Here is a 25776-nt window from a genome sequence, read left to right as displayed (position 1 = left end):
TTTTTTCCTACCTAAGGTTTCCAATTTCGCCCTTCGGTACTCAATATCCAACGGATGATGTCTGGATTCGATGAAATTCAGGCGAAGAGTCAAAACTCTTTGTCTAGATCTTCGTCGTTCGATCAAAGTCGACTTTGTCTAGACGACTACGATAGTCTAGAAGAGGTTGATCTCCTTGTTGAACCATCATCGTCCTCTAGATGAAGCCAACTTCGTCTGGACGATAAAGAGTTTCAACTCTTCGTCTAAATTCCGTTGAATACAGAAGTCGTCAATCAAATATTGAGCACCGAGGGAAAAGACGGCACCGGGTGGGAGAGAGATTGGCCATTGTTGGTAGAAAATTCACCAATGAAATTGGAAATCCTTGGTAGAGGAAAAATATCACTTTTCAAAACTTAATTTTAAAAAAAATTACTAGTTTTTTAAATTAAAGAGGTAAAATGATAAAAACTTTAAGTATTATTATTAAATAACAATTTTATCTCTAACTTTAACTAAAAAATTTAATGAATTTTAGTTCATAAGTGGGTATTTAAATTTTTAAAAATTATAAAGTGAGAGTTTGAGATTTTTCTATACCTTGAGTGGGAATAAGTCTTGACCTTTAATTTAACAAGGGAAAGTCATGGATACTTGGTCTACTTATGCAAAGAGAGAGAAAATTGGGTCACCCCTCCTGTCGCTTTCCATCGTTCTATTTTATGAGAGATTAGAATTCATCCTAGAAGATTCTTCAACCCATATATTAGCTAACTTTTGAAAGACAAAACTCTGGTCATCTATCATGTAGCAAAATTGGGTCAGTGGGCAACTGGATAGATCCTTCTCACCCCCCTGTTGCTTTCCATCGCTATATAATTTTATCCAGAGATAAGAAATTCATCCTGTAAATTTCTTCAACCCATATGTTAGCTTTACTTTTGAATGACAAAACTCTATAGCCCATTTGGATGTTTTCAATCTGGTCATCAGTCATATAGCAATTCCTATAAAATTTTATGTAGGATTGATGTTTTTAGACTTAGATTTGATTAAAGGGTAATTTTTGGGTTGATTTGTTTAACCGATGACTTTAGTATAAAATTATTAAAATTTGTATATATAATAAATGTTTATTTATCAAATAATATTTAACAATTCAGTGGTATTTATATCCTACGCCCTGATAAATGCAAAACCCAAATTCTCCTTTCATTCCCGATAATTGGTTTATTAGATTTATAAAGCGACTGAATTATGCTAAAACCCTAAACCAACTGGTTGAAATTTTAAAACAATGGTTTAAATCTTAAAGAGTAATTTTTGGATGTTTTCTAAAATATTAATAGAGAAAGTACCCATAAAATCGTGTGAATAAGGGTAAGATACCAAACTGTCAAGAACATAGGGAAAGTTCTACCAACGCTAGGCTAACCCAACTCGACTCTAAAAGATTTTATTGATCAGGCATTGAGATGTTGAGATCTCTATCATGTCACAACAAACAACATTCCTAATGCTAATAGCAATAAAAAAAATTTCGCATAAAAGTGAGAAACCATGAGAGGCTGCTTTCAAAACAATCAGAAAACAAATACAAACAACAGGACCCTAACTTATAATCTCAACTTGCCAGGCTAATTAATTATTTTTCGGTTTTTTAAGATTTAGGGGTGTGCATAAAAATTTCAATCATAGAGAAAAAATAAGCCAAAATTATAGAAGGAAAAGAGCTCAATAGAAAATTCAAGGGAAGAGGGAGATTGGATAGAATGATAGGAGACCAAGAAATTCCAATCATAGAGAAAAAATAAGTCTAAATTATAGAAGGAAAAGAGCTCAATAGAAAATTCAAGGGAAGAGAGAGGTTGGATAAAATGATAAGAGACCAAGAAATTCCAATCATAGAGAAAAAAATAAGTCTAAATTATAGAAGGAAAAGAGCTCAATAGAAAATTCAAGGGAAGAGAGAGGTTTGATAAAATGATAAGAGACCAAGAAATTCCAATCATAGAGAAAAAAATAAGTCTAAATTATAGAAGGAAAAGAGCTCAATAGAAAATTCAAAGGGAAGAGGAAGGTTGGATAGAAAAGGTGAATGAGGACATTGAAAAAAGGAGACTCACTCTCAAGTCATCATCATGTAATGTACCATGCAAACATAGAAAAGGATCAAATCAAGATTTGAATTTTACCTTAATATGAGGATGAACATTTTGATTCCTAAGATATATTGATGGGAGACCAAGATATTCTAATTATAGGGAAAAAATAAAACTAAATTATGAAAGGAAAAGAGGTTGATAGAAAATCTAAGAAAAAAGAGAGGTTAAATGGAAAAAATGAACATCACTCAGTTTGAATTAATTTAATTTGAATTCATCACTCAGTTTATGATTTGAATTTGCTTTATAAATTTTATGTTTTTTATATTGCTTTTTATGACAAAAGGAAGGATGGGTGGATGATGGAGATCTCTCAAAAATTAGTTCAAGTATATCCAGCTTACTCTGAATTAATTTGATTTGAATTCATACCCTCTAAGCTAAAAAAATTTTATTTATTTTTAAATTAAACTAAACTTGAATTAATACTTTAAATTTACGATAAAATAAACTATGAACTTATATAACTACAATTTTTGTATTTCTGTAGCCATAGAGCGGATGATTGTGAACTTTTACCTAACCCTCAAATTTGCATTGAAGTGGAAGAATATTGATAAAAGAGACAAAGCCATAGAGTTTTTTTTTTTTTTTTTTTGGGTTAAGTTAAGTTAAGTTAAGCCCTTTTTTTGCCGAGAGAGAATTTTGTGTGAGTGGGCGAAAAAAAATAAAATGGTAACTTGTGCTTTTGCCCGACCATGTGTCTAAGCAGTCAAATTTTGACTAAGTGGCATCAGACAACACCTTCTTCTACTCTAGTTTTTTTTTTTTTTTGGGTTAAGTTAAGTTAAGTTAAGCCCTTTTTTGTCGAGAGAGAATTTTGTGTGAGTGGGCGAAAAAAAATAAAATGGTAACTTGTGCTTGTGCCCGACCATGTGTCTAAGCAGTCAAATTTTGACTAAGTGGCATCAGACAACACCTTCTTCTACTCTATAAATTAAAACTGCAAGCCATATGTACAAAGATTTATATAGAGATGAATTTTTTCAAGAAATCACTGCCATACTTGGCTATGATTTTTCAGCAATTTAACCTTGCAACCATGGCGATCATTGTAAACCATGCTCTGGACAATGGTCTGAGCCCACATGTTCTGGTCGCACTCCGTATGGTCGTTGCTGCAATCCTCGTTTGTCCTTTTGCTATTGTCATGGAAAGGTATCTTTATCTCTAATTTTCTCGCTTAATGAATTCTAATCAAAATTTACAATGTTATTCATATATATTATTTTCCAAGGAACACCCGGCCGATGATGACGCTCTCCACCTTTTCTAAGATCGTATTGCTTAGTTTGTTTGAGTAAGAATTTTACTCATCCACCTACATCATTTTCTTTTACCAGAATCAATAACACAAGAGATTGAGTAATATTCAATTATATATATGTCTACAGACCAGTGCTTAGCCAAAATTTCTCCTACACTGGGATGAAATATACTACTGCAACATTTAATGTTTCCATGAGCAATATTCTTCCTGCCACGACATTTATAATGGCTTGGATTTTCAGGTAAATCACTATTCTTAATCCTTGTAAATGTTTGTGATGATTTCTCAATCCTTGCTTTAACTCTTTTGCAGGCTTGAAATTGTGAAACTTAGGAAGCTACATGGCCAGGCAAAGATAGTGGGAACCCTAGTGGCCATTGGGGGCGGAATTATAATGACATTTGTAAAGGGAAATCTCCTGGATTTGCCATGGAAGAATGGAATAAACATAATTTTCAAGAAATCAGCAACTGATGTAGAACATACAGATCTAATGAAGGGTGCCGGACTAATCGTAGTTGGTTTGTTTTGCTGGTCTTGTTTCATCATTTTGCAAGTAAGAAAATGTTCCAATCTACATATTTTCCATGGTCGATTTCAGCTAAAAATAAATTAAAATAATTCCAATCTGCGCAGGCACATATATTAAGATCCTACCCTTCAGTGCTCAGTCTCGCAGCTTTGGTATGCATTTTAGGCTCCATCGAAGGCATCATACTGGCCTTCCTAGTCGAAAGAGGAAACACAAAAATCTGGTCAATCTTCAACCCAGATGCTAAACTTTTAGCCGTGATTTATGGTGTAAGAATAAACACTCAACTCCTCAGCAAAAACAAAATATCATAATATTTTACTTAATTACCATTGCTATTCTAATATTATGATATATCCAGGGAATGATGTCCTGCTTAACCTATCTCATAATGGGCTGGTTAATGAAGAAAAGAGGACCAGTTTTTGTAACGTCTTTTAATCCTCTGGGCATGGTTCTCGTCACAATTTTCAGCTCATTTTTTCTAGCTGAGAGACTCTTCCTAGGAAGGTATGCATCATATATGCAAAATCAAATTGAAGAGAAAATGTGAAAACAAAATTAATCAACTTTTTTATTGTTACTGTGATTAGGGTTCTTGGAGCAGCTGTGATTATCATTGGATTGTGCATGGTGTTATGGGGTAAAAGCAAAGACCAACGTCATTCAAATTCACAAAACATTCAAGAAGACGACGCCGTCGCCGCTGCTGCACAAAATGGTCCACAAACGGCTGTAATCAATGGTGATATAGAGAGTCCAAGCCAGTCCAATGTGATTTTTGATGAGTGAACCCGTGGCTCTTGTATGACGTAGTAAGAGTTTAAATAACAAATTAATCCCTTATAAATTAATAATGTAAAATCAAACCCTTTCGTAAAGGGCTTTTCTCATAGTTATATGTAAACTTATTTATTGCAAATCTCATCAATAATTTTTTTTTAATGATTTATTTTATAAATATAAATAAAAAATTGAAAGGTAAGTTGATGAAGATGGTGAAATTTTCAGAAAAAAAAATCAAATAAACATAGATTTGTCAAGAAAAAATTAATAAATTAAAAGGAAAGTAAGGAAAACAAAAAAAAGAACCATTGATGAACAGTATCAGGTATACAAACGTAGAACAAAAATCAAAAATCGACTAAACAGATGACATATAATTGGGCAACCAAAGATGAAGATGTGTTAAGGAATTAATGCAACCAAAAATGAAGGCATGCATTAATTCATGATCATATATCACATTATCAGATACATAACAAAGTAGTATTTCATATTTTATATTGTATTCTCAATTTGAAAATAGATTCTTGTATCACTATTAATTTTATATCACTGCCAAACTCTTAAGGTCATGGTGAACTTAAGAATAATCAAAATCAATTTGACTGCATTAACTTGTATTTTGACCATGTTTAACTTAAGAATACTATCCACAAAACTATTGTTACTATCCATTCTTATATCACTAATTAGGAATGGACGGTAATGATGGAGTCTAGAATACAAATATTCAACAAATATATTAATTACGTAATTTTATGTTTTAATTAATTTCAGGTACACCGTAGGGGGAGCAAAAACATGAAGCATATTGTCAATATTGACAACACTATGCATATTGTTAGCATATTGTCAATTGACAATATGCTGCTATGGCTTAACAGGATGGCCCCCATTACAATTTTTCCAAACAATGACAATATGCTAACAATATAAATATTGTCAATATATCTCCCAATTGTTTAAAAAATAATAGTTACATTTTTTAAAACTGAATATAACACAATAAATTAGGAATATAAATGCTATATTAAAAATTATTGGGGTTAATATATTTTCAAATATACGAACATGAATATGATAATGTTCGAAACAAGATAAGGGAAAAATATTCACTTACTTTTATTAAGTTTTAAAAGAAATAATATTTACACTTCTTGTTTTACAACCTTATTTATACCCTGCACTTCAATTGAACGATCATTCTTGGGTCAGTTCACTGTAATCTGGAAAATGGAGTGAAAAGGTTCATTAATGGGGTTTCCTAAATAGTCAAAGTCGCTGTACAAAATGCCGAGATTGATTATTCAGATTGAGCTATCATTGTTAATGAGCTATCAGATTGGCTATTATATTTGTAATGACCGTTTAATTAATGAGCTATCATTATTAATAGCAATGACTATTATATTAGCAATGACCGTTCAATTAACGAGCTATTATTATTAATAGCAATGACAATTAATATAAAATATATTAACAATGATCGTTCAATTGAAGTAGAGAGTATAAATAAGGTTGTAAAACTCCAACCTTATTTTAATTTTATCTCGCCGTCAATAGAATAATAATAATAATAATAATATGTATACTTATTTTATATTCATATTATTTTTTTTAAGCTTTTATAAATATCATGTTAATATATTGATGATACTAGTAACAAAACCTATTTATTTCTATTGGATCCGGGTCCACCCATGACGGGTCGACCTGACCCAATTTGATTAACTGTCAAAGAGCAGTTATTAGCGGTTGTTGGCGGTTATTATTGGCAGTTGGACTTTTATATAAAGTCCTAACTGCCTCCCAAAGTAGAAGTGATGAGAAGATGAGAAATGATGAGAGAATGTCATTTTTACAGAAAACTCTTCTCTTCTGCCAAAACCAATGCACAGTAAATTAGTCTCCCAAATAGAAATTAGTACGTGGGTAAATGACATCGTGGAAACAGACTAACGTCAACACCTCGCGTAGAATTCGAAGACTCTTCATCGAAAACAGAAACAGGTACGCGAAACTTGTATTTACAGTTTTCACAGAATTCGGATCCTGACATGTTTAATTGTTTTCTAACAATTTCAAATTAAGAAAAACATAAATATCCACATGCAAAAATATTATTAATTAATTAATTAATTAATTAATTTGATGTGGGAGTGAAAAGCTTTCTCAGATGCGTCAACATGAATGTGCAATTTTGCTATGTAAAATTAATAGTGATGCAAAAATCTATTTTCAAATTGAGAATACAATAAAAATTATAAAATACTATTTTGAAATGGATGACAACATAATAAGATATGTTGAAGGTATTAAGAAATTAATTAAAATTTCAGAATACATGGCATTTAGAGATGTTAATTGAAGAGGCTTTCTCAAGGAGGAGTGTTGATGATATATTTATTAAAATTATTTATTAGATAATATTTTATAAAAAATTATTTATTTATTAAATCATATTTAATAATTAATATTTTCAACTCACTAGTATCTCTGTCTTTCCAAATGCAAAACTCAAGTTCTAATCCTCTCACACTATTGGGTTTAACCCTATTGTTCAGTTTGACAAAGCAATTGAATCATGCTAAAACCATTGTACTCAGATTATGTATAGTATCATATATCAAAATTTAAATTTTTGTATTGCATATCAAATATCGTATTGTATTATACAATAAATTCTAATTTACACATCATCATTTTAAAAAAAAATTAAACACCCTTAAAAATTTAAAATTTATCATATATATCCCTACGACATCTTTATTTTTTCTAAAAAAAAATGTATCGATTCATATCAATAATATTTATCATATCATAAGATACATATTATATCATACGATATATTCATTGTATCATATTAATTTAACACACATTATATTATGAGCAATACTATGTGTACCCACTTTAGGTATACAAATGTATACACCTCATATGTGTTATTATAGGATTGATTATTGTTTTATTCTTAATTCAAAATCATCCAATCACATGATGACACATATAAATGTGTACACATTTGTATACCCAAAGTGGGTACACATAGTTTTATTGTTATATTATATATCATTTTTTTTATTTATATCATATCATATTATAAGATATGTAATATATATTATAAAATATTGTAATATATATCATAAGATACTGATATCATGGTTCAACCAATTTAACCGATTCAACTTATTATCAAATTATGATGAATAAATTTTGCTTAAAAATTTATAAAAAATAAAATCAATCAAAATACCCACACCTATAGAGATTAGAACATATTTTTTTTAAAGAGTAACAATTATTCATTTGATTTCAATGAAATGATTAAAATAAAAAAAGTCTCAACCCCATAATACAAAAAAAAAAAACATAATTTTATAAATTATCGTCTATAGAACACATATCAATGGATATGAGATACTTTTTTTTTCTTTTTATTTTATTCTTGAACTTATTTTTTCTTATAAACTTTTGGAAATTTATCCAATCTAATAAAAAATAATCATATTACTCAAAAACAGTTAAAATTTAAAAAATTCAAAAGTCAAACTCAATCAAACCTGATTTTGACCCGTTCATCCGATCAAACCCGATCAAGTCAATAACAAAATCAATTTTTTATATTAACTGGATTAGATTTGAAATCAATTCTTGATTCAACCTATTGAACCGACTAGTCTAATCCAATTTTCAAGTCATTGGTTAAAGCCTTTAACCCACTCCGATTTAATCGGTGTGGATTTTAATGCAATGGTTCAAACAGATAAATCTTAGAAAGTAATTTTTTTATGTTTCTTAAAACATTCATAGATAAAAGTAGCTAGAAAATCATGCAAATAAGAGTGGGCTAAATCGGCTCTAAAAGATTTTATTGATCAGGCATTGAGATTTTGAGATCTATATCATGTTACAATATACAAAATTCCAAACATAAATTTTGCATACAAGTGACAAAACATGAGAGGCTGTTTTGGAAAAAATCAGAAAACAGACACAAACAAAAGGAGCCTAACTTATATTGGCAACTTGCCTGGCTTCAATGTCTTGTAATCTAAGAGTTACCGCTCTCTTGTGGGCTTCCAAGCCTTCCACTTCTGCCATGGTTGCAACGTATGGACCAAGCTTTTTCAGACCTTCCTCTGTCAAGGATTGTACTGTCATGTACTTAAGGAAGGAATCAAGAGACACCCCACCATACATTCGTGCATATCCGTATGTTGGAAGTACATGGTTTGTCCCGCTTGCATAATCTCCCACACTTTCAGGTGTCCATGGCCCTAAGAACACAGAACCTGCAATAACAATCAAATACAGTTTCAATCCATCTTGCCTTGAGACAAAATGGTCATCAAACTAAGCATTTCTTGTTAACCCCTCAAAAAATAACAAATTTAGTTAAGCTTTAGATATGTATTTAATTGTCAACCTATTTCGGGTACTTTCCTCATTAACGGTGTACTTTCGCTTTTATTGGCCCTTATGGTAATCAATCACAAAGCAATACAAAGTTTACCCATGGGATCAACCAGAATAAAACATACCAAGAATTAAATTTATTTACTAAAACGTAGGCTATGACTTGCACCTCTAAAGATAGGGGATAGCAAAATAAGAAAATTATCAAGGTAGAACACTTCAGAGAACAAGAAGAGAAACATTCTAGAATAATACCTGCATTCTCAATGAAGCATTCCCATTGTTCAGCATCTTTAACATTAACTATCAGATGCTCAGGTGCATACATATTTGAAAATGAGACTGCCTAAATCAACCAATAATGAAATTAGTTTCACAAAGCAATAGTCAAGACTTCTAATACAATGAAATGCAAACTTGAAGACAAAAAGTAATACAAGAGACATGCATATATACCAAAAAGAAGAAGAAAAAATAAAATCGATATCACATCTTTCATTAAAATTCTGAAAGTCATTATGATTTCAAGATTTTCCAAGCACAAATTTAAAACAGTTTTTATTATTGTAACTAAGGCTTCCATCACAGATCCTCAAAAACACTGCATGAGTATAACTGAAAAGCCCAAAAATGTGTGGACTTCCTAAGAAATTAAAATTGGAGAGGCTAGCTAGAGTGAAAATCTGGAAAGGTAAATATTAGGTGCATGAAATGTATACCTAAACCAGTACTCACTTAACCTGTAATCATATCATAGAAGTTAAAAGTACTAACAAAACAGTAAAAATAAATTCATTCAGGTTTGGAATTAAGAAAGCCAAGAAAGAAATAAGACAGTTAACCTCCATCATATCATGAGCAAACACTGTGTAACTGTGGCTGAGAGCTTTTGAAGCAAACTCTCCTCTTGGAAGGTCTTGACACTGCTTTCTGATTTCCTCTTCGATAGCTTTTAGATCAACTCCATCCCCGGCAATTACAAGAACAACTTGACTGTCTGGCCCATGCTCAGCCTAATCACAAATTGAAGGCAGTAGGTTTGATTAAGCAGAAAAAACTAGCATGAATCGTACCAAATTTATTCATTCATTCACATGGATTTTCTGTTTCAGGACATCAAATGTAAACAAGGATGAAATATACTGAGTTCAAATAATTACAAAAGATTGTTTGAGATTGGCCTCCAATGCAAGGTGTACTTTAACAGGAAACTTGTCAGTTAATCCAGACACTCTATTACTTAATAATTGAAAAAAAAAATCATAACTATGGATTATTGAAGTGGTTCATTTCTGCTCATACTGACACATAGGATCTAAAATCGAACACATACTTGGTAAATGTCCAAACAAAGGACAACTCATCCAATTAAAATTTCATATAACTCATAAATAATACCATGTTAACAATTAACAGAATAATAGAAGCAAAACTATAGTCACGTAGTAAAGTTCAACCTCTCAATATACAACAGGTATATCTAAAATCACAAAAAGTAGTTTTTGTCACACCCCACCCAAAAGGAAACAGGATATGAATGAAAAATCCCAGTTCTGTGCAACTTCATATTTAAAGTAGGAATACCAACTTCAAAAAATATAATTCTTTATTTTGGATGTTACAATTTGCAATCAACTACCTGAGAAAGCAAATCTGCAGCTATATGAACAGGATTAGCATATTTGTCTGCAATGACTAAAACTTCTGAAGGACCAGCAGGCATGTCAATTGAAATCATTGCTTCACTGTTCTGTTGAGCAGATACAAACATGAATAAACCAAATCAAAATGACCAGAGAAACAAATCTGCACATTTATCTCTTATTTTACCTTTACAACAATGGAAAATAAGCTAATCTTAAGTCAAGGAAAAGAATACATACTTGGAGAATCATTTTTGCTGCTGTGACATACTGATTTCCAGGCCCAAAAATCTTCTCAACCTGCAAATTGATGAAGAGGAACAATTTTGTATCAAAAGTAACACAATTTTCAATAATTGTTGTTTTTAAACGTGTATTTGAACTACAAAAACTTAAAGCAGTGAATTTTATGGTAAACATCCCTTTAACAAAGAAATTCATACATTCAGAATAATGAAAATGCCAAAAACATGGATTGTCTGATCTATCAATGTCTTGCATTTATAAACTATCAATCAATTCATCTTAAAAACACAATTATACTCAAACTGAGATAAATATTTTAAGCAACTGACAAAAGAAATGAGAATACATATCAGAATTAAATTACACCAAGAAATAAATTCTCAGAAAATTCATACCTTTGGGCAAGATTCTGTCCCCCAAGCCATAGCAGATATGGCCTGTTAAGCAAAAATTGTTAAATTATATAAAGCATATATTTTAAACCTAAATAGGAAGCTAACATTGAAAACAAAATACTCCTGGGTACACAACCACATATGAGGATTGCTTTACACATACAAACCTGTGCTCCTCCAGCTTTAAGGATGTGAGTCACACCAGCTTTCTTGGCACAATACAGTACCTCCTGCAATAAAACATTGAATAGCTCACAGTAAGTGATCTCCCCATAGAAATCTAACGGGAAAGAGAGCAATCTTTCCAAATCATTATTCAACCAGTGAAATACCTTACATATGCTGCCATCCTGACTTGGTGGAGTCGCCAGAACAATAGTTTTACACCCAGCAATTTGAGCAGGCTGGCAAACATAATAAGTTCAATGTTAATTAAATCCAGCCACCGTCAACAAACAATTAAAGTTGATAATGTAGTCAGTAAACTAGGACAATTAATTCATACTATACACTAGAATAACTTACCACTGAGAGCATCAAAGCAGTTGATGGTAAAACAGCAGTTCCTCCTGGTACATAAAGACCAACAGAACCAATGCTCCTTGCCACCCTTTTGCATTTAACACCCTGACAAATTTGGAATACTTCAACGTTCATGTATAAAGCAGAAAAAGAAGCAGGCAATAGTGTTGACTTACTTTCATATTCTCCACACTTTGCTCAGCTGATTTCTGAGCAAGATGAAAAGCATATATGTTGTCGTATGCCACATCAAATGCTTCTTGAATAGCAGGGTCAAGCTGTAAGAGGACAGTTGTTTGGATAAGAGAAGTACTAAAAGTTTAAAAAAAAAAAAAAATCACAGTTAAGACATCAACAAGAAGCTTAAAATAACTATTTCTCTTGAATAAACACAATTAAATAGAGTACCTTTGGGTCAGGAAGCTCAGAGACATTTTCAACAATTTTGTCAAGTTTCACTTTATCAAACCTCTCAGTGTAACTGCAATAAGAATATACAAGCAGAGATTCCTAATTATAACAATACAGATCTAATTCCACAAGCCTTCAGGAAAAACAACTCAAAACAAGGAATAAAACAGAAGATTATGAAAGGAATAAAAGAAGCACTGACTCTTTCACTGAAGCGTCTCCCCTATTTCGAACATCAGAAACAATCGGTTGGACCTAATACAAAATAAATATATCATTTTTCAAATACGTGATGCACAGACTCTTTAGAAAAGGCCTTGAGAAACAAAATGAAAACTAACCGTGCTGAAAATAGACAAGAAATCAATACGAGGTCGAGCCTTCAAATTTTCCACCTCGGCATTAGTAAGCTCTGACAATCTATAAGACTTCATCGAACACCTTATTCTAGCACAATTTAACCCTGTGACAACAATATCAATTGGAGTTCATAATGAAGCAGTTCACAATTGCTTCACGCAAAAGCACTTCCGAATAAAATGAAGTACCTGAAGGAGAGAATAGTGAGTTTCTACGCGCAACGAAGAATGGAAGACGAGATTTCTGCAAAGGTTTAAGAAAAACGGTGGTGCGGTTAAAGCAGAGAAGCTGAGTGTCCATCATCAGTCACAGTCAACCGTCAACTCAAATTATTTAAATAATTAAATGATTTTTTATTTTATTATGAGAGAAGAGGAAGACGAAGCCTACGCTCTCAACTGACGGCTCTGATTTTGAAGGGGAGGGAAAAGGAAGAAGAAGACTTTGTTTTTAGCTGAATGTTAAATACACAACAGCACATTTTTTAGTACCCCACGGCCCATCTGTTTCAATAATGGGCCTGGACGTGGTCTTCTGTCTCATGTAAAAGATGGGAGGGGTTGGGTCGAGTTGTTTTTTGGCATGGTCCATCGGGTTCACAGGTTGTGTCCGATAAGACCCATCAAATTGCAGGTCATGTCAGCCTATTGGAATGCTAACTTTTTTTTTTTGGTTGGTGAACCCATAAATCCCAATACAGCTCACCCAATTTGTGAGCCCTAATACAACCCATATAATTACAGGTTGTACATAAGGTTAGATTTAAACTGAGTCAAACTTAAGTTTATTTGAGTTCGAACTCGGCTCAGTTCACATATAATTAAGCTCGAACTCGTCAAACTCATGAAAGTTAAGTTTAAACTCGGTTCGATTCGTTTTTCGTTATTAAAATAATGTTATTTTAATATATATTGATCAAAACGATATCGTTTTATATCAAAATTTTTAATTAAAAAATCTGATAAATAACTCGAGCTCAAATTGGCTCGATTCGAATTCAATTCTAGTTGTACAAGTATGGATCGTGCTATTCTATGAAGGGTCACACTGGCCTAACTCCTTAATGCCTCTGTGTAACGACTTTTAAAAATTAGAGATATTATATTGATAAAATTAGAAAAATTATCTTATTAGATCATTTTTATTATAATTATAATTTTATCCATAATAAAAATTAGTAAAGAGGGCATTATTATAATTATTTTTACAAAATAAATCTTTTTTTGTTATTATTATAAAAATCTTATTTCTTACAGACAATTCAATCTGTAAAAAGGAGAATTTGGGTTGTTCCTCCCCACATAAGATGAGACTTCTCCTATAAAAATAAAGATAAGGAGAGGGACGAGGATAGCTAAAATACCCATAATTGGGGACAGGAATTATCTTCGATTTGTCTTAGCTCATCCCCTCTCCAGTTTGTCATTTTTCCTATATATCTTCTGAACTTTTATATATTAAATTTACTTTTAAAAATTTTAAATTATTATAAATATTTTTTGATATCTAATAAACATTTTGTTATTTTTCTAGTAAACATAGGAAGAAAAAATGTAAAAAAAATTTCTTACTAAGATGAAAAGGGAAAAAGAAGAAAATTTTTTCCCATAGATATTACAAAGATTCTTTGTCATCCCTATATCAAGAACAAGTTAGAGATAAAAGAAAGTTTCTTTTGTAAAGACAAAAAATGAGGCATTCAACTTTTGCGCACCATATTATTATTTCCCTTATTTATTATAATTATATTTGAATTTTTAATTTAAATATATAATTAGGCTCATTCATAAGATTATATGTTTTTTTTTTTTTAATTTTATCCATTTGCAACTTCTAAGTTTGTTTGGCTTCCTCTAACATTATATGTTGCATGTCATCTTTTAAAATTTTTATTTTATTTTATCATGTAATTGTGTATTTTCAATAAAAAATAAAATAAATAATAATATGACATATCAATTTATATATATATATATATATATATATATATATATATATATATATATATATATATATATATTATTACTTTTTATTTTTATAAATGACATTTATTATATTTATTAATCTGTTACCTTTTGTAACATTTTTTATATAGGTAAAACTTTCAAATAAATTATTATATTTTAGTGAAAAAAATATAAGACTTGAATTTAATCAAGATTATTATTAGAACATTAGTAATGTTTTAATATATTAATTAAAACATTAGTAATAATATATTATTAATGCTATAAAATGAATAAAATATTTGTAATAATATATTAATTAATGCTAATTTAGAAATAAAAAGGTTTCGCTTCGACATCTAAGTAACTCTAGAACCCTAAACGAGGTTCAATAAGATTTTGAAAAATGTTTATGTTATTATCTTTTAAGTAAAATTTAATATTTTTAATGCCAAAAGGAAATAGCTCATGAATAAAAAGACTTTCAAAATGCCAAAAATACAATTTATTTAGATTGAGAGAAATACATAAGAGGTTCTTGGCAAAACAAAAACAAAAAATAATCTATTGAACTAATTATCCATTCAAATTTGAGCAATGTGGTGATTTCTTATCCCCACTTGAGGCGACAATCGAATTGACATACTCACAAGTTAATCACAACTCAACCCGCGTCAAATCGGATTCAATTTGATTTTTGTTGAACTAAATTTGAGTTTACTATTCTCAATTCAATGAGCTCGAGAGTTTATTGCTTGAATAGTATAATATCAATAAACTCTTAAAAGTTTAAAATCTTACATTTACACTATTTAACATTTTACTACAAAGCCATTTGATTCCAAGTTTTAAAGATTATTTTGATAATTTATCTTTTATTACTAACATTACCTTATTAAGTTTATCAATAATAAAATATTACAATAATTTTCTATTATCAATAGTGATATAATAGATAATATAAATGATAATATGATTACTACTTTTACTTTAAATATTAAAATATTATCAAAGTATTTTTAATTTTATTATAATTATATTATTATTTATTAATTTTTTAAAATAAAAATAATTTTATTTTTAATTAATATAAAAAATATTTAAAAATAATTATATCCAAGAGTGTTTAAATAAAATAATTTACTAGTATTACTTTATTATCTTTAATCAAACACAATAATTATTTAAGCCTATTCATTTTTATCAAATATAATAATCATTTATACCTAATAATCTTCTACGTAATCTATCTTCGAGATAATCTCTCTATTTTAGTAATAAAATATTACTCACGTCAAATGCTCTCTAAGGAATAATTGATAGACATAAGTGCAATTTCTCGAACCTAAACACGCATGCACATTTGTGGTAGTATGGAAAACTTCTCATCACCCTCTCAGAAACTGATATATGGAAAATACGTTCCAAATGAAGCTCAAAATCTTCCAACATTTTACTCTAAAAGAAAGATCCTTGAAGGGTGAAGTTAAACCTCATCCTTGCCGGAATAATAATGGCGAAAAACACAGGAGAAGTCCTCAGATTCATGGCCGTCTTCACAAAGTTTTGTGTATCTACACAAAGCAAAACTGTCATTAGTACAAGAGAGTATAAAATATGAAAGAGTTCCATCAAGAAGTCAAAATAATTAAAACAGTAGGCTGTCTCAGGCTCTCTGCAAAAATATAAGGCAGTTGCATATACTGGAAACTGACATTCAAGGTTTGCCACTGTGTGTTGTCGCAATTGATTTTACACGGAATTTATCAGCTAGGCAAAGAATCACAGACGATACAAACAATGAAACAAATCCAGAAATATTCGGGCAACATGTCAAGGTTATCATATTTTTCCTTTTTTCAAGTACAGTCTGCCCCTTCGGTTCTGCACATACTAGTTAAATCAGTATCTTGTCTGCTATTCAAATTTGCTTCATCCATCAACTAAGAGAAATGAAATTATTAGATTTTATGTTTTTGTTTAGTTTGAAATGACCCACCAAATGTTGACACTTCTCCAAGCGCAAACTATTTAGAATGGCACAAATTAGGGGTTTAATCGAGCCAAGTTGAGTAATACTTGACTCGAATTTGGTTCAATTACATTAAGACAAAACTCGAACTCAAGCTGACCGAATTGGGAAAGCCTTGACACTAGACAGAAACGGCTGATCCGAGCAGCAGTCAAAAAGCTACATTTAAATTCCATAATTTTTAAAAAATTATATATAAACTTTATAGTTTATATATTTATCAATTACCCACATCTTCAAATAGGGATATAAGATTTTAGAAGTGTAAGTGTAAAATCTAAAACTTTTAAAGGTTATTTATATTTTACTCAACTCAAGCCATGAGCTTACAAGCTCACTAAGCCTACCAATGGCAAGCTCTAGCTCGGCTCGACAATGATCGAGTTGAACCTAGCTCATTTACACCCCTAGTATATATGCACAAGTATTCCAACACTTGTTTCCTTGTGATATAGCTTTTCCATATCATGTTCATTGCTCAAGAAAATGCAATTCAGAATTAAATAGGTTCTAGATGTTTACTCTATCAAAAAAACTACATACATCTCTTGAGCTTTGGATGTTAATGGACATTCACGACCAATATCTTTTGTTGATGCAGCAGCAAGGTATAAGTCCTTGGCCTGCTTCAAACAGAAAAATAGATTTAATTATTCTCATGATTGCACCACAATATTAAAATCTAAAGACTAAAGAAGAGAAAATTGATCAGTGATATGAGCAATCTAGTTCAGTATGGGGTAAAGGATGCACTAAACAGAGGCTATATGTTAATTGCAGAAAACAATCTTTTAACAGAGACATTGTTCAAACTCAAAATACGATTGCTATCCGATAGTAATAAATCAAGCAACACGGTGAAGTATTTATTATGAACAAACATTATTTAAGAGAAAATAAAGCGTGCCTGAGTACCATTAACTTAATTGCAAATCCACCACCATAATTCCTTGACGAGGGCACCCCTTCCATCACTCCCGGAACTGGATTATAAGTATCACTGCCATTATAAGGATGTTGATAAAATTAGTAAACCTTTAAACGGATACTTCCCCCAAATATATGCTAGTTTTTTATTCTAAAAGAATGACTCCATTCGCCTTCGATATCATTGTACGCAGCTCTTGGCATACTAGTTCATGTGTTTTGTGTAAATAAGATGTCATATATCATTGCTTTGCCATGTTAACAGAAAAAATGGCCTCTTGTTATCACTGGAAAATGAAGCAAGAGTACCATTTACATGAATTACTAACCAACTGACAAGGAAACACTGACCCATTAGGCTTCCTTGAACATGATTAATAAAAATGTGACAAGCATGGACCAGTATTATACGGGGTTTAACAATGTTCATGATATTTTAAGACAATTACTGCACTCTTTTAAGAGTTCAAAACTTTGCAGGAAGAGTTCTTCATATTATATTCTTTTCAGCCAGAACTTGAATTGTTTCAGCTTTCCAGGGCTAGCAGTTGCATCATTGCTTCAATTAGAAGAACAAAGTTACCAAATCTCAACAACAAAGGATAACATGGAGAAGCCCAGTTTACCTACTCCAACAGCGAGCACTAGAAGAATTAAATATCTTTGTCAATGTACTGGCCGTTATTCCAAGTGACTGGCCAAGAGCAAGGGCTTCTGATACCCCAAGCATGCTCACGGCCATTGCCAAATTGTTGCAAAGCTTGGCTGCCTAATAACAAAGTCATGTCAAAGATGATAGTTGCTTAAAAATAAATACAGACTGAAGAAGCAAAAATTTCTACAAAAATCCTCATTACTATATTATGCATTCTTCTTATATAGACAAGAGAGGCATCTGTGATGGCCAGTGCTCAAGGAGCCCAATAAATAGTTTTTGAGTATATATTGCTTTTCCATATTGCACAATCTGCATTATCTCAAGCAATAATACACAATTACCAACCCAAAAGATGAATAAGTATCCATTAGCATTAGCAGGATTAGAACATAGATCAAGGTTTGAATCAGATCCGAACCTAGAAGATCTAAGAACCTTAAGATGCGAACAAATAAATTAATTAAAACAATAATTTACAAAGAGGTGGACCAGCAATCCACTAACTAGAAGACAAAACAAGAAGAAAAAGATTCCATAGTGTTGGACTCATTTGATTTTGGTGATGTCTAGCTTGTTACAAGTAGTACGAATATCTTCAATCAATTACAAGTTCTGTTTCAACCAATCAAAGCTGCTTCCCCTATTTGATATTTTTTATTCACTGCCTAAAATAAGTTCTATGCCATGACAGAAAAAATAATATAGAAAAGGAAAGAAAAAAATATATAAGAGCAACACTTAAGGATTTAACTTCAAGTATTAAAGGGAACTTACTGAGCCATTCCCTGCTCCACCACAGTAAATTGTGTTTTTGCCCATTGCAAGGAATATTGGTTTGGCAGCTAAATAGGCATACTCAGAGCCACCAACCTGAATGACATGGAATATTTGCTTCAAAAGTCATATATCACCAACTGCCTACCTAAATACCTAACAGAACTTTCATAGCTCAGTAACATACATTTGCACGCCTATGCAAACATCCATAATGTGAACTTCTTCAATATGCTATAACCAAAATCCGATGCTAAATTGGAAACTCTATAGCAACAGTAGCTAAATTGCAAAAAGAATTCTTGCTTCTAAAAGAAAAAGTTACAACTAGAAAAATGATACAATAGAGTTAAGATACAAATTTAGTGTTGGATAAACCCAAACCCAATTGCTTCAGTAGCACACAAGCACCATAAAAGATATGAAACTGTATTAAAGGGATTCAGCTTTTCTACTTGCATCAGCTTGCTAGATCAAACTCATCCAGACTTAACCATGTACCCTACTATAAGTTACTGTAGCCTATAAGAGATTCCCCACAAATAAAAGCAACATATATTTATCATTCACATGTCATTCCCAGTCATAGAACAATCACATCAAAGACCATATAATTGAAGGAAGTTACTTTTCAAAATAATAGAAGCAACCACAGATGGTTTCAAAAAAAGCAAAAGGTAAAAGTTTATATCAAAGGGCCCATAATCAGACCAAAGGAATTTTTTTTTTTTTTCTTTAGGGGATTGTTGAGAGGTGGCTCATACCATGAAAGTAAGTGTACCAGCTTCAGCAGCAAGAACACCTCCAGAGACAGGAGCATCCAACATGAAAGGGTTCTCCCATAAATCTATACGTAGGGATTCATTACATTTCCAAAGAAGAAGATAAAATTGTTATATCCTACACAAGTAAGAAAGAAAAGTAAAATTGTTTAAAGACTCGCTCTACAAGCAGCTGGTTCAGATCAAAGACTGGCTCTCTATTTGCCTTGTTTGTAATAACCGTGATAATGACTCTAATAGTAATATTATGTAAAAGTACAATCAGTTTTTTATTCTTATACTTAAAAAAAATGATTCAATTACAACAAGGATGCCAACTTTCCACTAGCCACATCACTAACTCAAATTCACTGGATTCAGTCAATGAAAATTTCTTGTTTACTTGAAGCACCGTTAGTTCTTTACACAAAATTCAGCTAAGCAAACCTATTCTTATTCAGTTCATGTACTAAATATAAGAGCATAATGTCAACAATCAAAAGCTGGATGTCAACTGTTAATATCCCTCTCAACTTGATCATGAATTTAGCATATCTGACAAATAATATTATGCCATCAAACTGCACATAATAGCTACCCATGTATAGATGAATTAACTTGCAAATTAACTTAATAGTGATAACGAAAAGCATGGACTGTAAGAATGTAATGTCAGAGTAAATAGGAACAATTGGAGGCTAAAACTCTGGTAAAAGCACAGTTCAATTGCTAAATTCACTCATCAGTACCTTTCTTATCTTTTAGAGTACAATTAGATACTGAAGCAGAAATTTTTCTTGAAGTTTGGGGATCAATAGTAGACGAGTCTATCAATAGTCGTGGTCTTAGGAAATTTCCTCCTTTAAGCAAGCCATTTGGTCCATTGTAAACATCCAATACCTTCACAGATGAGATCAAAATTTCATACTAAATGCATAAACAGCAAGCCTATTTTTTATACTCAGAAATGAGGTAAGACAATGTAAATATCTTTCAACGTTTGAGAGTGACAAGGAAGAGGGGTTGTTGTGGTGGACAGAAGGAGAAGCACATAGCACATTACATGCTAGGAATACATGATCTTTTAGGCCACAAATCGTAGACAACATGAGTTCAAGGGCCATAAAGTGTTCAACAATTACTTCCTAAGAAACATAAACTGAACTCTATGTTAAGTTCAACAAAATGCAGTTTTTCTATATTTCCATCTCATGCCAACAGGATTCTTACGAAAGGGGAGACATAAATTATGACAAACTTTGACATTAAACAACTATAATTCACAGTAATACCCAAAAAAGTGTGTAACATAATGATAAGGACAAAGCAATACCTTTACCATATTAGTACATTATGCAATGGCACACAGTGGAAAAGCATGCAATAGACAGCATAGATCTCCTGTGTTAAGAAGAAAAGCCAACTGGTATTATGTTACTCACATGAGATGATGAAGGCAACATTGTAATTACAACATCACTTGCTTCTGCAACTTCAGAAGGTGTTCCTTTTGTAAGAGCGCCCATGTCAAAGAATGTCTTCATGACATTACAGTTTCTGAATTGAAGTCAGACTTGCCAATTCGATTCTAAATAAAGATGTATATGGTATATCTTGTATGAACAAACAGATCAAATTTATAGTAGAAACAAATAAGACTTATTTCCGAAAGAAATGATGTTCTCTTTAATATACATATTAAACATTTGAATTCATATGGCAAAAATATATCTCCAGTAAGATACTGAAACAAGTCAACTTAAGTACCTCTAATTAAAAATAGTATATATGCATAGATAGCCAACATATTATTTTCTATAGGATCATAAAACTAATAAAAAATTCTTTGGATAGTAGAATTTCAAGGAAACCAAAGTTCCATAACTGCAAGAAAAAAGGGTTTAATTGCATTACATGTCATGAACAGTCAGTTTGTACCCAGCCTTCATTAGATTTTGTGCCATTCTGAATCCCATATTTCCCAGCCCTATGAATCCAATACTCTGTAACATGTCCAAAAATAGAAAAAAAAATATAACAAATGCAGGGGAAAAAAGGAACTATGCAAAAATAATAAGAAAAAATGGCAAAGGTTTTTGCTAATCAACCTTGAAAGAACACATAAGAATGAGATGAACAGCATTATTTCAATAGAAACTCAAGCCAATATATGCATCGAGCTACAAACAAATGAATGTAAAATATGGCACATCTTCCTTCTTGAATACTTGTAATAACATGCATGATACAGCCATAAAAAGGTGAATACACACACAGAGACACATACACATACGGTTTAGGGTTTAGGGCAGCTTGAATTGTTAAGGTGTGTATTTCTTAATTTTTTTTGGAAGAAAAAAAAAAAAGCCTACTGCAAAAGGACTAATCAGTTATTTCTTTCAGCATCTCAAACATGTCAATATTAGCACTAATGGTACATAAATGTAACTCCTTGTTCAAACAACTCAGTTTAAACACAAATCATAAATAAATTAGGTTGATGATGTTTGCATAGATTTGGAGACAATTTTAACGAATGACACCTTTTCCAATTCTAGATTGCATTCTATATCCAAATGTTCACTCACATCACATACATGTTCAAATCAAAACAAAAATGTAATTACTTCACATCCAAAAATTCCAAAAAAAAAGCATATATTTGTATTGTATTTGAACTCTTAATGTGAATAGACAATGAGACATGATAATCATTAAAAAAAAAAAACTATCAGTCAATCAACTGCTGACTTATCAGATTGTTTAGTTCAGCAGAATCTTATTTCAACATTTCAACTTACATATCCCTATATTATATAGGCTACATAAACACATAATCTGACCATCTGACAAATATAAACCCGAGACTTCACTTGTAGACCTTAACACAACAAAACCCAGTTCAACAGTATTCTTAATACATTCCATATTCATTCCCATAAGTTATTTTTCTAATATAACTCATATAAGATGTAAACAAATAGAAATGCCGATATCCTAAATACAACTCACAGTGTCATTTTATAACAAGTTACATCATATCCTTTTAAGAAAAATCTATGACAATAACATTGATTTAATCATTAATTACAAGAGAAGGAACAAGATCCATCATATTAACATGCACTTGAAAATACAAACAAAATACAAATTATACAAGAAAATTATTCTGGTGACACATGTTTTAGTAAGCATACAACTAATTATGGTAAATGTAAGTAACATAGTAATCAAGAGAAATTATTTCCAAACTCTCCATTAATTGAGCACAAAACATACTTCAAACATAACAAAGAAAAAAAAAATTAATCTCGTTATGACATATTAAAGCATGAGCATTAAGTGTTAAAAATAAATAAATATAAAACCAAAAAAAAACTTAAAAACTGAAACAAGCCCAGTAGAAAAATGATAGCCCAGATAAGAATTTACAGTGAAGATGACGATCAAGTGTGATTCTAAAGTTCAAATGAAGCACAACTTATAGTTTAAGTATTAAAACGCTTTAAAGCCAAGAAGAAAATTTTAACCTCAAACTGGGATGAAGAGAATCTACGGATTGGAGAGGATAGAAAAGGAGGAAATATTAACGGAGACTTGAAGTTGAACGAGGAAATTAGAGCTCTAAATCTACTCATTGCCATGTGGGTTGATTGATGGCTCTCTCCTTCTCTTTGGTTTATCGGACACTGTACGTCATAAATGAAGAGACACAGGCCATATTTACAGTGGATTTTTTTTTTTCTTTATGGAAAGGCCAAAAGAGTTGTTTCCAGCCAAGGTTTTATGTAAATTTCCCTCCCACCCACTAGCTTTCAAAAACTCAAAGTCCTACCCTTGAGCCAAATTATGCTAAAACTCTCAATTAAAGATAAGAGTAAAACTATCATTTTAATAATATTATTAAAAACATATAACTTTTTACATTCTTCCAAGTTTTAAAAACTAACAACTTCAACACTACTAAAGTTTTTCAATTTTGAAAAATCGTATTCCCCCCCTCAAACTTAGGTTTTATTTCTTCATCTCTCCGACCACTATTTTCGTCTCTGATGACTATTGAATCCATCCTAAACTTTACCATCAAAGTCATTTCACCTTTCTGGCCACATAACTCATCATCCAAACCATTTTTGTGTGGATTCAATGAATCTAGATGAATCATCTTGATGTGTCATCATCTAGAACAAAGATCTCAAAAGATGGAAGATGATCGAATCATCTTCCATCTTTGTTCCCAACTTCGTTCCATTGGCCATCTTCCATCTTCGTCGGCCATCAACGAAACTAGAGTGATGGAAGACAGATGGCTGATGAGAAATCATAGAGAAGGAGAGAGGCATCGATGCGAAGAAGAGAGGCTGTCAAAGAGAAGGAAAGCGTTGATTAACACGTTCAACAAAGATCGACTAGTAACCAAATTTTCAGAGCTACAACCCTGAGGTGGGGGTGAAAAAATGTTAAAAAAATTTTAGGGGTAACTAAATAACATAAAATTAAAAGAGATGAAACATAGAGTTTAACAGGAGAAAAGTAACTTTTCAAAATAAAAAAATATAAGATTGAAAAAAATTGTTATTTTTAAAAATTAAGATAAAAAAATGAGATTGATTTTTAATTTTTTTTAATACTATTATTGAAATGATAGTTTTACCTTATATATAACTAAGAGTTTTAACGTAATTTGATTCATAGACAAAACTTTGTGTTTTAAAAAATTAATAATTAAGAATTTGAATTTATATAATAAACCTTGGGTGGGAACAAGTCTTTTGGCCATATGGAAAAAATATTGTATACAGACATCTTCACTAATTTTAATAAATATTAAAAAAATATATAATGTAAAAAATATATATTTTTTCATTCTTCATTTAAATATAGAGAAAATGAGAAAATTTTTATATGAGTTATTTCAAGAAGGGTATTTCGAGAAAATAGATCATTATTGTGATATATTTATTTAAGTTTTAAAATGAGTGATATATATATATATATATATATATATATATACACACAAATTAAAATAAGATTAAAATATTTAATTTCTCTTAGATATATATCTAACTACCATCTCAGCTCCCATTAACTGTTCACAGACAGTTAATCGTAAATGGGTTAAAAGGACTCGTTATAGGTGAATTTTGATCCAATATACTCTTATATAAAATATAATATAATGCTGTTTAAATAAAAAATTAAAATTATGTATATAAACAAAATTTATTAATTTATTTATAAAACTAAAATGATCGAAATTATTTAATCATAAATTAACATATAAATATATTTTTAATGTAAATATTCCACTTCACCATTAGATGATCAAACACTATAATTACTTATATTTATTTATTCATTCGTTCATTTATTTATCTAGTAAGAACAAATTCGGATTTGATTAGACTTTTATAATTTGGTGTGGACTTAAGAACTCAATTTAAAACCTTTTATTGTATCAAAAAAATTAGTTTATCAGTAATTATTTTTCTCCTTTTCTGATAATTTGAACGAATAAAATTTAATCACAGACTAAATATTTTGAATTCAAAAGGTTCAGTCCATTCAAATCCACCCTCAAGAATACATGCTAAAAACTGAGATGTGTTCTGTACTGCATGGCCTACAATTGCTTCTAGTGGAAATACAAGTTAAGATTCAAATGGGGACTGGCTTTCTCAAAGATATCATAAAGAATTTACACCCAACTTATCTCAAACGCAAACTTCAATTATTTTGTCCTTTGGATGGCCAGTAATTTTACTGTCATCATTGACATTATTTCTTTAAAATGGCCAGTATAATCTCGAGAACCAAATACCAAGTCCCCTAATAAAATGCCAGCAGCTTTGCCCTTTTGTGAATTGTCACAGTCCATGTCCAGGGTTGCAAACCAACCGGAGTCAGCTACAAGCTACAAGGTTGAGCCTCAAAATGTTGAGTTTGAGCT

At 31.0% G+C, this 25776-nt stretch overlaps 3 protein-coding genes across 7 annotated transcripts; 1 reads left to right on the top strand and 2 right to left on the bottom strand.

Moving 5' to 3' along the window:
• The first annotated feature begins 3189 nt into the window (after positions 1–3189).
• On the top strand, positions 3190–4741 carry LOC123226758 (WAT1-related protein At2g39510-like). Its single transcript, XM_044651286.1, has 6 exons — positions 3190–3305; positions 3542–3658; positions 3730–3973; positions 4054–4218; positions 4311–4459; positions 4543–4741. The coding sequence occupies exons 1-6, from the start codon at positions 3190–3192 to the stop codon at positions 4739–4741; spliced, it is 990 nt and encodes a 329-aa protein (XP_044507221.1).
• Positions 4742–8578: 3837 nt separating this feature from the next.
• LOC123227082 (histidinol dehydrogenase, chloroplastic) lies at positions 8579–13136 on the bottom strand. 3 transcript variants are annotated; one of them, XM_044651716.1, is made up of 15 exons: positions 13119–13136; positions 12917–12971; positions 12710–12831; positions 12571–12623; positions 12366–12438; positions 12134–12235; positions 11961–12062; positions 11768–11839; positions 11603–11665; positions 11436–11477; positions 11035–11094; positions 10791–10901; positions 9994–10164; positions 9407–9497; positions 8579–9027 (listed from the first exon to the last, which is right to left on the bottom strand). In XM_044651716.1, the coding sequence occupies exons 3-15, from the start codon at positions 12800–12802 to the stop codon at positions 8744–8746; spliced, it is 1317 nt and encodes a 438-aa protein (XP_044507651.1). In that variant the 5' UTR covers positions 12803–12831; positions 12917–12971; positions 13119–13136; the 3' UTR covers positions 8579–8743. The 3 variants fall into 3 exon arrangements, with proteins under 3 accessions (XP_044507651.1, XP_044507650.1, XP_044507649.1); XM_044651715.1 differs by lacking the exon at positions 13119–13136 and having other exon boundaries at positions 11035–11085; positions 12917–13109; XM_044651714.1 differs by lacking the exon at positions 13119–13136 and having other exon boundaries at positions 12917–13108.
• A 2827-nt stretch (positions 13137–15963) lies between these two features.
• On the bottom strand, positions 15964–23539 carry LOC123227250 (probable 3-hydroxyisobutyrate dehydrogenase, mitochondrial). 3 transcript variants are annotated; one of them, XM_044651971.1, is made up of 10 exons: positions 23357–23539; positions 21741–21829; positions 21269–21383; positions 20576–20726; positions 19830–19912; positions 19066–19161; positions 18260–18402; positions 17622–17706; positions 17250–17332; positions 15964–16248 (listed from the first exon to the last, which is right to left on the bottom strand). In XM_044651971.1, the coding sequence occupies exons 1-10, from the start codon at positions 23468–23470 to the stop codon at positions 16161–16163; spliced, it is 1047 nt and encodes a 348-aa protein (XP_044507906.1). In that variant the 5' UTR covers positions 23471–23539; the 3' UTR covers positions 15964–16160. The 3 variants fall into 3 exon arrangements, with proteins under 3 accessions (XP_044507906.1, XP_044507907.1, XP_044507908.1); XM_044651972.1 differs by having other exon boundaries at positions 17250–17329; XM_044651973.1 differs by lacking the exon at positions 17250–17332.
• Between the last annotated feature and the right edge of the window lie 2237 nt (positions 23540–25776).

The sequence above is a fragment of the Mangifera indica genome, chromosome 10 (assembly GCF_011075055.1).
Source record: "Mangifera indica cultivar Alphonso chromosome 10, CATAS_Mindica_2.1, whole genome shotgun sequence".
NCBI lineage: Eukaryota > Viridiplantae > Streptophyta > Magnoliopsida > Sapindales > Anacardiaceae > Mangifera > Mangifera indica.
Note: the sequence above shows the minus strand (reverse complement) of the source record. Positions and strands in the feature narration are given on the sequence as shown.

Coding starts and splice junctions, on each gene's coding strand:
- LOC123226758 (XM_044651286.1), top strand. CDS start 3,190: ATGGCGATCATTGTAAACCATGCTCTGGACAATGGTCTGAGCCCACAT. Junction 3,306..3,541: donor TTTGCTATTGTCATGGAAAG/GTATCTTTATCT, acceptor ATATGTCTACAG/ACCAGTGCTTAGCCAAAATT. Junction 3,659..3,729: donor ATAATGGCTTGGATTTTCAG/GTAAATCACTAT, acceptor ACTCTTTTGCAG/GCTTGAAATTGTGAAACTTA.
- LOC123227082 (XM_044651714.1), bottom strand. CDS start 13,031: ATGATGGACACTCAGCTTCTCTGCTTTAACCGCACCACCGTTTTTCTT. Junction 10,165..10,790: donor CTGCAGATTTGCTTTCTCAG/GTAGTTGATTGC, acceptor ATTTGTGATTAG/GCTGAGCATGGGCCAGACAG. Junction 9,498..9,993: donor TTGCTCATGATATGATGGAG/GTTAACTGTCTT, acceptor TGGTTGATTTAG/GCAGTCTCATTTTCAAATAT.
- LOC123227250 (XM_044651971.1), bottom strand. CDS start 23,470: ATGGCAATGAGTAGATTTAGAGCTCTAATTTCCTCGTTCAACTTCAAG. Junction 21,384..21,740: donor AAACTGACTGTTCATGACAT/GTAATGCAATTA, acceptor ACTTCAATTCAG/AAACTGTAATGTCATGAAGA. Junction 19,913..20,575: donor TACTCTAAAAGATAAGAAAG/GTACTGATGAGT, acceptor CCCTACGTATAG/ATTTATGGGAGAACCCTTTC.